This window comes from Pelobates fuscus, chromosome 5, assembly GCF_036172605.1.
Source record: "Pelobates fuscus isolate aPelFus1 chromosome 5, aPelFus1.pri, whole genome shotgun sequence".
In the NCBI taxonomy this organism is placed as follows: domain Eukaryota; kingdom Metazoa; phylum Chordata; class Amphibia; order Anura; family Pelobatidae; genus Pelobates; species Pelobates fuscus.
Genome location: NC_086321.1, coordinates 359,458,793 through 359,469,920, shown reverse-complemented (window position 1 = coordinate 359,469,920; position 11,128 = coordinate 359,458,793). Strand labels below are relative to the sequence as shown.

At 40.2% G+C, this 11,128-nt stretch overlaps 1 protein-coding gene across 1 annotated transcript; it reads right to left on the bottom strand.

The window, feature by feature from the left end:
- Window positions 1-2,705: 2,705 nt before the first annotated feature.
- LOC134610396 (meteorin-like protein) lies at window positions 2,706-10,806 on the bottom strand. Its single transcript, XM_063453349.1, has 4 exons — window positions 10,596-10,806; window positions 7,946-8,343; window positions 6,108-6,167; window positions 2,706-3,110 (listed from the first exon to the last, which is right to left on the bottom strand). The coding sequence occupies exons 1-4, from the start codon at window positions 10,754-10,756 to the stop codon at window positions 2,794-2,796; spliced, it is 936 nt and encodes a 311-aa protein (XP_063309419.1). The 5' UTR covers window positions 10,757-10,806; the 3' UTR covers window positions 2,706-2,793.
- Between the last annotated feature and the right edge of the window lie 322 nt (window positions 10,807-11,128).

Genomic DNA, 11,128 nt, shown 5'->3' with positions numbered 1-11,128 from the left:
AGGAAACCGCGGCTGAAATAGGGCCGCGGAAAACGCGGCGGAGAATAGCCTCCGAGCGGCGGCAAGGTGGGGAAAAAAGAAGGATGCAGGGAAAAAACCCGAGCAGAAAGGAGAGAGGTAAACTACCACTAGGGTGAAGTAACCCCGGTGGTACTAAACATTAGGATAGATAGTAGGATAAAAACGGTTTAGAGACTACAGAAAATAGCAGAACTATATAGATAATAAAAGTTAGATAATAAAATAGTATATCATGAGGAAAAAAGGTAAATAAAAACATTCACATGAGGTAAAATAGGGAAGAGCCAAAAACTCTGACCTGTCTGCGATGGAGCAGTAAAGAAAGAGGGGGAGAAGCCTGTTGACTGAAATAATATACTCCCTATTTGCATTTTGATTGGTTAAAACGTTTATTCACTTTCTTTACTGCTATGGAGTTTTAGTAAAGAGAGTAAAGCAAAATATGAAGCCTCCTGTCATGTGATAAAATTAGAAACCACCTACCTACATTTCCTCCCCAGAGTAAGCTACATACTCGTTTTCCTGGCACTATAGTGCCCTGAGGGTACCCCCACCCTCACGGTCCCCCTCCCGCCGGGCTGGATGGAGAGGAAGGGGTTAAACTTACCTCTTTTTCCAGCGCCGGGCGGGGAGCTCTCCTTCTCCTCTCCGCCTCCTCTCCTCCTCTTCGGCTGAATGCGCATGCGCGCGCGCATTCAGCCAGTCTCATAGGAAAGCATTTACAATGTTTTCCTATGGACGCTGGCGTCTTCTCACTGTGATTTTCAATGTCAATGAGACAGCCACTAGAGGCTGGATTAACCCATTTATAACATAGCAGTTTCTCTGAAACTGCTATGTTTATAGAAAAAAGGGTTAACCTTAGCTGGACCAGGCACCCAGACCACTTCATTAAGCTGAAGTGGTCTGGGTGCCTATAGTGGTCCTTTAACGTGATCGGTGGGAGTCCCTCCATATCTTGTGCAGATACCAAGTTGTGACATATGGATTTTTACTTGAGATTAGTAAATAAACGTTGATAAATGTATCAATGATTCAGAGAATAGGCTAGAATAGTTCTTGCAGGGTATTTTCCTTGAGCTTGTAAGATTTTTGCATTGGATAATCTATAACCGTTTTAGTGCATCTTGAGAAAAGCGAAATCTTCGAAAACAGTTGATATACAGTCGGACATAAATCTCAAATTCCATTATGCATTGATTGGATAAAGTCTTTCAGATGTTCTGGCACAAGCTGCGGGACCGATGGCAGAATTCCCTGCCAGAGCTGAAGGTGGTCGGGCAGAGAGACGTCTTGCCGGGGAGTGGAGGACCCCCTACAGGCAAATCGCGTCCCCAAGTGGTGACGTGTGCAGCTGTCAGGCTACCTGGGCCATGAGCCCCACGAGGCATCGTCTCTGCGCATCGACCATGCCGGGCGAAGACCATCAGCCGACAGCGGAACATAGCATACAGATTCTTCGACTGCCCCTAGTGGGGAAAAGACTTGATTCCTGAACGCCTCCAAGTCTGTGGACTTAGCATAGTGGCTTACGCAAAGGCCTGGGGCAGGAGGGGGGCACTATTCAGGCACTCTAGAGCAGACTGCGCATACTCACCCTAAACCTTGTCCTTCATGCCGCTAACCGTGATTGGCTGAAAAGCTCTAGTCGCTCTGCCGGAGTTGCATGTATGCTCAATGTTGGCAGACCTTCTGGCTGTACACTATTTGATGTGCCAATCCAATTGACCCCACATCCCCTCACCCACCCCCCTACTATCCCTGTTGTTTTTTCCCCAGCCTCCCCCCACCCCCGCCTTTTTCTTTTTTGCGTTTCTCACTAATAAAATCGGTGCACGGTGCCTCGGCGCAGCCGACTAAGCTAAAATCTTTTATGTATTGAATATGGTTCCATATGCATTAAACATGTTTCCTTGTATAACACCTGTTAATACTGTAATTGTCAACAATGCTTTTTTAACTATGTTTACATAACGCTGTAAAACATTGACGCTATGTACAGTGCACTTGATAAATTGCTAATAAAAAAAATAAAAAATGAGGAGTTAATTTGTGTTACTTTATATAGGCCCTACTCCACTGGATTATATTAAAATGTGGTGTTCACTTTGTTTTCATTTAATAATAGGACTGCATAAGGAATGCTGTTTATATCTAGAAAAAAACAAAGCAAAACAAAAATGCACAAGGGAAATGCATAAAACAAAATGCAAATTCCAGAAAATGGATTTCATGTTTAAAATAAATAAATGAAATGAGCAAACATTGAAAAACATAAATACATTTTATTTCGATATCATTACATCTTTGAAGAACAGAACCAACAATATCAGGTGAATGTACTCTAACCATAATATCTAGAAAATTATACTAGGTAAACCGTGATGGATCAGTTTTATGAAATATGTAAGATGGCCCCACCGTGGCTTACAGTTTCAACAGCAATTTATTTATTTCAAAATCTATTTATGGAGTGTTAAAAACTAATAACGTTGCAGATTTTTCATGGTATCTTTGACAACTAATGACCAATTTAATCCATGTGCAAGTATTACTTCTATCAGCACTGTAAACACACAGAGAGGTGCCAAGATGGATCACTTCAAATATGAATGAAATTAAAGAAGCTTTCGTTATTTGTTCCTTATCCAGATTTGCTTTTTTAAATGGAATCATGTAACTCGTTTGGTTTGTCTTCGTCTGTTATAGTTCCTCTTAAAAATACATCACAATGTTTCTGTTTAGAATGTTCTTTCTTAACGGAGTTTATTTTCAGTCAGCCTGAAATTCACATGGGTTAGTCCTTAGCTCCTTGGCTTCCTGATAGATATGGTGAAAGTCTTTTAATCGAGGAGCACATCCCAACCATGCATCTCCAAAATGTTCACTCCCAGTGAAGAGGAATTCTCCTTCTCCTTTCTTGACTCTGCACTGCAGCAATGTTCTTATGGGTCCAGCCCAATCACCGGTGGAATCATCCAACTGGAATATGCTGTTTCTTTGTCTGTACACTTTCCGAGCTTTGATGTCCACTCGAGACATACGACTGCCCTCGTCATGGCTCACACTCTCAATGGAACCTCTAACCACTAAACAAAAAGATATAAAATACCACGTTGTACATAGCTGTGTTTATATCCAGTGGGGTAATGGTGCTAACTTTGCGGATGTCCCTAATCTGGGGAATGATTAGGATGCTAATGACAGTTTTTAGCTTCAAATTGTTGATGGCAACAGCAGGAAAACCGGTTTAAGACATGTTCTATGTAATCTTGATAAATAAACTAGGAGCTAATAATTGAGCCCCCACGGTCTGTTTCTTACAGTGTTATTGCCATATAACAATAAAATGTGACCTTACTAATTTTCAATTGGTTGGTTTTAAAACTGTGAAAACTAACAGTGTGGAGATGCTGTGTGTGTGTGTGTGTGTGTGTGTGTGTGTGTGTGTGTGTGTGTGTGTGTGTGTGTGTGTGTGTGTGTGTGTGTGTGTGTGTGTGTGTGTGTGTGTGTGTGTGTGTGTGTGTGTGTGTGTGTGTGTGTGTGTTATATACGGTATGTGATATTTGTGACCTTACAGATTTTCCCACTACCCTCTTAGTCGTAAGCATGATATCTTCCCCTAGGGAATATATGAATGAAAAGGGAGTATAAGGGAGTCACTTTAACTAATTAACTGAAGTAGACAACAAAAAATAATTAAACTCAGAGCCTTAATGAAATGATGACAAAATATGTCTTTGAGAACAGACTATTTTCTGTCTCACAAACTAAGTATTTCCAGAACTATGCAGAAACACACACATATAAATGTTAATCTCTATAGAATTTAATTATGAAAATATTTTGACTGGTGAAGGGAGTTTCTAATTAAGTTAAACCTAATTTATCTTAACTTTTGTAATGAGTGATTATACTCTTACATGAGGCTCCTGTCTCCAGATCTCCCACTCACACAGGCAGCTATTTAAAACTTCCATCTTCCCCTCCTTACAGAGAATAAAGGGTCATGAGGTTAAGAAAGGTTTAATTGACAGTAGTTAAGAATGTCCAGTTTTTGAAATCTGTATTTAAATACTCATTGTGTATCTCTAACTTCTGGAAAAGTTAATTAAAAGAACACTTTAGTGTTAGGAACACAAATATGTATTTCTAACACTAACGTGTCCCTCTGCACACGCATCTTCTGCTAACCCCTTCCCCATCCTTAAAAGTGTTAAAATAAAAACCAACTAACCTTTCAGTCACTTACCTAATTCCAGCACTTGAAGGACCTTGGTGCTGGGTCACGCTCCTCCTCTGCTGACGTCAGCCGCTGGGGGGACCTCATGTGCATGAGCGGCCAGCTCCACGCTCACATTAGACTTTCCCCATAGATAAGCATTGATTCAATGGGATTTTGCTTGACACTAAATTTCCTCATGTAAGGACATCCAACGTCGTTTCATGGGGTCAAGCTCAGAAAATATGCAAGAACCGCCCCCAGTGGCTGTCTGGTAGACAGCCTCTAGAGACAGTCTTAGCACTGCAATGTAAATCTTGCAGTTTGTAAATCTTGCAGGGTTAAGGGGACAGGGACACTGCACCAAGACGACTTCAATGAGATGAAGCGGTCTGGTTGTCTATAGTGTCCCTTTAACCAGCCAAGTTACGGAGTGAAATACATTGACTTTATTAAGATAGAACAGTGACTTACTGTCCTAATTTAAAGGGGAGATTACAGAAGTTGTGCAGCAATATGCCTGAACTAGTGAAAGGATTCAAAACCATTAGTAATCATAGCATTTGTATAAAACTTTATCTTCAGGGTCTTTATACAGAGAACCTGGAAAGATGTCTGTCTCGAAATGGTTGATTTAGAAGACCCATATTCTGCAGGGCTGTAAAATGAGCATACACAGAAACATGCATAGTTTGTGGAAATTTAAAGGACTACTATAGTACCAGGAAAACATACTCTTTTCCTGGCACTATAGTGCCCTGAGGGTGCCCCCACCCTCATGGCCCCCCTCCCGCCGGGATCTAGGGGGTGAAAGGGGTTAAATTTACCTCTTTCTCCAGTGCCGAGCGGTAAACTCTCCTCCTCTTCTCCTCCTCCAGATTGCCGTCATCGGCAGAATGCGCATGCGCGGCAGGAGCCGCGCGCGCATTCAGCCAATCCATAGGAAAGCATTCGCAATGCTTTCCTATGGACACTGGCGTCTTCTCACTGTGAAAATCACAGTGAGAAGCACGGAAGCGCCTCTAGCGGCTGAGCAATGAGACAGCCACTAGAGGCACATTAAGCTGAAGTGGTATGGGTGCCTATAGTGGTCCTTTAATCCACAGTGGAAGAAAAAATCAGGACAAAATGGCTGATAACAGTCTAATTCAGTCATTTTATTGAATTGTCTTGCATTTCAGTATTGAGGTGTCCAATATGTTACATGTGATCTTACTCTAGTCCTTCTGGAACTAATCTTAGTGTTAGCCATTGGTCACTTGCACGAGGTATTAATAAATATTGTGTCCCAACAGACTTCTGCCTCCTAATGGTTCTATGCATTAAAGCCTGAAATTTAAAAATCTCTCATGGTAACTCTTGGGGGAAGGTGAGATTCATTATGGTCAAGGAAACACTTTGCAAACTGCATTGAGGTTTCAGCTGTGTGTGTCAAACCAATTCAGCTTAGATCCACAGAGACCTTCGCTGTGTCCAGAGGGTTCCTGCAATGTGCAGTAGATCTGTGGGCCAGTTCACAGGAGTGAAGGCCTCATTTTCCCAGCTATACCAGAGAGGATAACCCTGGAACCAGGTATGCACAGGTTTCAGAGAGACAAATAGATGAAGTAGGGGGCTACATTTATTAATTAGGGATGATCCAGTGTGCATTACACTGAATGCAGACGTGAACATATATGACCGAACATATTAATTATGTAATCAACAAGGAAACCATGAAAATGGGTTGGTTGGATAGATTGGATAAAGGACGGATACGTTGGATAATGAAAGCTTAGAGGTCAGGGTGATAAGAATTCTGGAGAACTGTGATAAACCAGAGCAAGGTAAGACAGCAGATACATTGTATTCCTTTTAAACTCACCAAAATCACTGTTGCAAATTGCCATAAGTAGGTCTTCATTGTCGCAAGGCCGACAGACAGCTGGAATAAAGAAATCACAATTAATTCTCTGAATAGTGGCTGTTGTCACTACATGTTCTCCAATATGACGGCCAGTAGCACTTGTATTACTATGTAGACACACCGGAGTTGCCTTGGTGGAAGTGCAAGAAGTCTTCTTATTGCTCCAACATAGGTCAGAAATCTGTAATGCAATGCTTGCTAAGCAGGAACGAAGGTCGCTGCATAAAATTACCAAATAGTTAGAAACATCGAAACATAGAATGTGACGTCAGATAAGAACCATTCGGCCCATCTAGTCTGCCCAATTTTCTAAATACTTTCATTAGTCCCTGGCCTTATCTAATAGCTAGTATAGCCTTATGCCTATCCCACGCATGCTTAAACTCCTTCACTGTGTTCACCTCTATCACTTCAGCTGGAAGCCTATTCCATGTGTCCACTACCCTCTCCGTAAAGTAATACTTCCTGATATTATTTTTAAACCTTTGTCCCTCTAATGTAAGACTATGTCCTCTTGTTGTGGTAGTTTTTCTTCTTTTAAATATAGTCTCCTCCTTTACTGTGTTGATTCCCTTTATGTATTTAAATGTTTCTATCATATCCCCCGTCTCGTCTTTCCTTCAAGCTATACATGTTAAGTTCCTTTAACCTTTCCTGGTAAGTTTTATCCTGCAATCCATGAACCAGTTTAGTAGCCCTTCTTTGAACTCTCTCTAAAGTATCAATATCCTTCTGAAGATACGGTCTCCAGTACTGCGTACAATACTCCAAGTGAGGTCTCACCAGTGTTCTATACAATGGCATGAGCACTTCCCTCTTTCTACTGCTAATACCTCTCCCTATACAACCAAGCATTCTGCTATCATTTCCTGCTGCTCTATTACATTGTCTGCCTACCTTTAAGTCATCAGAAATAATCACCCCTAAATCACTTTCCTCAGATGTTGAGGTTAGGACTCTATCAAATATTCTGTACTCTGCCCTTGGGTTTTACACTTATCCACATTAAATGTCAGTTGCCACAACTCTGAACATTTTTCTAGTTTACATAAATCACACAGAGTACCACTCACACACACACCATCCCTCACACACAAACGCCGCACCCCTCACACACATAGAGCACCCCTCACAAATACAGCACCCCTCACACACATACACAGCACGCCTCACACACAGACAGTGCGCCCCGCACACACAGTAGACATGTCACACATGTCATGTGTCCTTAAGGGCTTAAAGTGCGTTTTGTATCACAGCAGTGAAATATTTCTTATTAAAGAAGGAATGTTTAACATGTTATCAGCAATTATTTACCCTCTGTGTCCCCTCTTGGTGGGTTGGTGGTAAGTACTAAATGCTATCACTGCTCTCTCTTTCAGTTGTCAATTACTGCAAACATATGTCAAGATGTTCCAACAACAGACACCCAGAATTATTCCACACAAGACCTACCATAAGATTTCCTGCTGACCCCCTTCAGCTAGAAATCAGTGGGATATTGACCCGCTACTTCCTAGAGCAGGGACAGGCAACATTTAGCACTCCAGATGTCGTGGACTACATCCTCCCTTATGCTTTGCTAAGCATAATGGCAATGGCAAGAGCAGTCCACAACATCTGGCCGAAGGTTGCCTGCCCCTGTCCAAGAGCAAGCACAAGATCCATTGCCACGTTTTACATTTAGTCTGGGATGGGCAGTCCTATAAAACCATTTACAATCAGTTAAAGATGGTAATGATATACAATACACAGCTTTATCATTTTAAAAAAATACACTTCACAGCTGTAATTACCTTCTACTAGCGCAAATTTATGGAACCATGGCCCGGAATTCTGGTTGCTGAGCAGCTCGTACTGAAACCCAGCTGTCCTTGCCGTGATCTCGGTTTGCGGACTGGCCTGCAGAAACAGGGTCACCTGCTGTCTGTCCATTGAAAAGCAGTGTACCTGCCGTAACCCCTCCGTCTCGCCCACCAGGAGGCGCACTTCTTTGTTCTTTTCCACATAAATATTAGCACCTTCGAATTGTGCGGATGGCTTGATGCAGGCTGTACTGTACTTGCCACTTGCCAGGTTGGGCTCAAGAATAACCCGCAGAGCTCGTTTTGGGTAGTTCCATTCCAGGGAACCCTCTGTACAACGCAGGCGAATAAGTTCCACAGCTTGCTGACGCAAGTCCGAAACCAGACCACTGCAAGGCAAGAAGTATTGTAACAAATTTAAAGGAAATTTAAAAAAAAAAAAGACAAAAACCCTAATGTGCTTGCAATGAGGTGAATAACTCAGCTATTAAAATGGGAATTCCTTACCGAGGTTTTTTTATTATGTTTATTAATCTTTTATATTTAACAAATACGAATTTTGTGAGGATAGAAAAATAAAATTAACTGTAGAAATCCACATTTCTTTACCCTATAGCTAGACTCTTTAATTTTAGCTCTCGGTCAGTCATCTTTATAAGTCAGTCAGCATAGAGAATGTGATAATTCTAAGTGAAGTTTAAAAGGACACTATATTCACTAAAACAAATTTAGCTTAACACAGTTTTGGGGTATATATATTGCCCATGAAGTTTCACTGCTCAATTCACTGCCATTTAGGAATTAAATCACTTTAGTTTCTGTTTATGCAGGTCTGGCCACACCTTCCATGGCTGTGACTGACACAGCATGCATGAAAAAAAAATAGTTTCACTTTCAATCAGATGTAACTTACTTTAACAGTTTTTATCTTCTGCTCTGTAAATCTAACTTTAAGCACACACAGGAGGCTCCTGCATGGTGTAGCAAGCTATTACCAGAGCAGGAGGTATGAAATTCTGAATTAAACAGAATTTGCCATATAGGAAGCATAAACATTAGATGACTCTTTACAGGAAGTATTTAGGAAGGTTGTGCAAGTCACATGCAGGGAGATGTGACTAGGGCTGCATAAACATAGTGATTTAAATCCTAAATGGCAAATAATTGAGCAGTGAGACTGCAGGGGCATGATCTATACACTAAAACTGTTTCATTAAGATAAAGTTGTTTTGGTGACTATAGTGTCCCTTTAAATTCAAGGCCAGAGTAAAAAAAAAAAAACTGAAAGCATAGCTGACTTACAGAATTGTTTCCAGTCTGACTATGTTGAAATTTACTTTGAATTCTCACTTCAGTAAATTCTCAACTTCAGTAAAAACCCTGACAGAGACGAGGAGACATGAAAACAAATGTTTTTATTTTTCCACCTCATTTGCATTGTGTGCCTTGATTGTGCCTTGACTGAACTGGGTTATGATGTAATTTGCTAAATCTATTATACATTTAAAAAGAAAACTGGGCATCAAATGAAAAGTAACATTAACACAAGTTGTAAATGATTTTAAACATTTAATTCATCGATTTAATTTCCATTAAAACAAGATTGTATTTACAGTTAAAAAAATGTCACGGGATCAGCAGTTACTAATTAAATATATAAATTTAGACCAGGGCTGCCCAATAGGTAGATTCCCAGATGTTTAAGAGCTACAACTCTCATGATTCTTTGCATGCCGTTAGAATGCCTTTAGAATGACAAAGCATCATAGGAGTTGTAGTTCTACAACATCTGTGGATCTTCCCCGATTTAGAATATTTTGTGACAATGTATTGACCAGCTGTACATTCTGATCACTGCCCTGTGGCCCTGCTAAGTACCATTACCCACAGAGAATGGCCCGGAGTACTGAGTCCCAGGGTTGTTGGGGGGGTGGAGGGGTGGAGGGAATTAATAAAATATAGGCATATAGACCAGTAAATTCTTATCTAGGAGAGGTAGACAGTCGCTTATCAGCAGGTTCCAGAGCAACATGGATATTGTCATTACAGGAAGTAAATGACAAGCAAGGTTTGCAAAAATAAAACTGACATTTTGGGTGATAATAGGCATTATTTTATTTTAGAAAGAAATTCACACAGTAAAAATATACTTGATTTTAGTTGTATTTTAATACATATATAAATATTAATACAGTGATACAGATTTAAAATAAAGGAGTATTACTTTATATTATATATAATATATATTTAAATGTTTTGTGTTATTTATTTAGTAATATGCTTCATATAGCACTTTAAAACCAGACACTCATTGTTATCGCTGTAACAATAATAATAAAAAAAAGGTTTGACAATTTTCACCCTACATTTGAAATTCACTTTGAATTCTCACTTTAGTGAAAAACCCCGGATTATTATATATTATATATATTATTAACCCATCAATGGTAGTAAATTAAAATGAAAACGACAAAGAGTCTAATTTAGAAAAGTTTATTACACGCTTCTGTTTATTATACGCTTCTGTCATCACAGTTAGTCTGTTGTAGCCTTAATATTTCTATTGAATTTTAATTTGCCACAATTCAGAGTTTGGTGAACAACACCAATCTGTTAAAGCGACAGATTTGTTAAAGCTTACCTCCCTCTCCAGCTGCAGTAGTCCCCAGCACTGACCATCTTTGATACCCAGGCTAACAGCAGCAAGACACACAGCAAGGCTGAGCACATTGTCCTGGGCATGGAGTGTGCCCACTGGTTGGGAGATGGGACCTGCATTGTGTGCACATGGTCTGTCTGCATCCAGAAAGCCAGCCTGACCTCTCAGCACATCATCTCCTCCTCGATTTAAATGAATCTCTCATTCCTGACTTTTAGTTTAAAGGGGACGTCACAGCAGCTCTAAAAGGGATGGACTTAAACCAGTTCTGTTTACAGATTATTACCCCCACCGTCCTTTAAATCAGCTTGTGAATTCTAAACAAATTCATGGGATTAAATTAATGAAATGTGGTTTTAAAAATACTATTATACAAATTACTTTTATATTCCGACAGCTAGCAGTGATGTGCATACAAATAGTCAAATCATAGGATTTATTAACAAAACACCAAAATGCCATTAATTATTGTTATTACAGGCTGTTAAAATATATTTGAATAGGAAATTGCACAT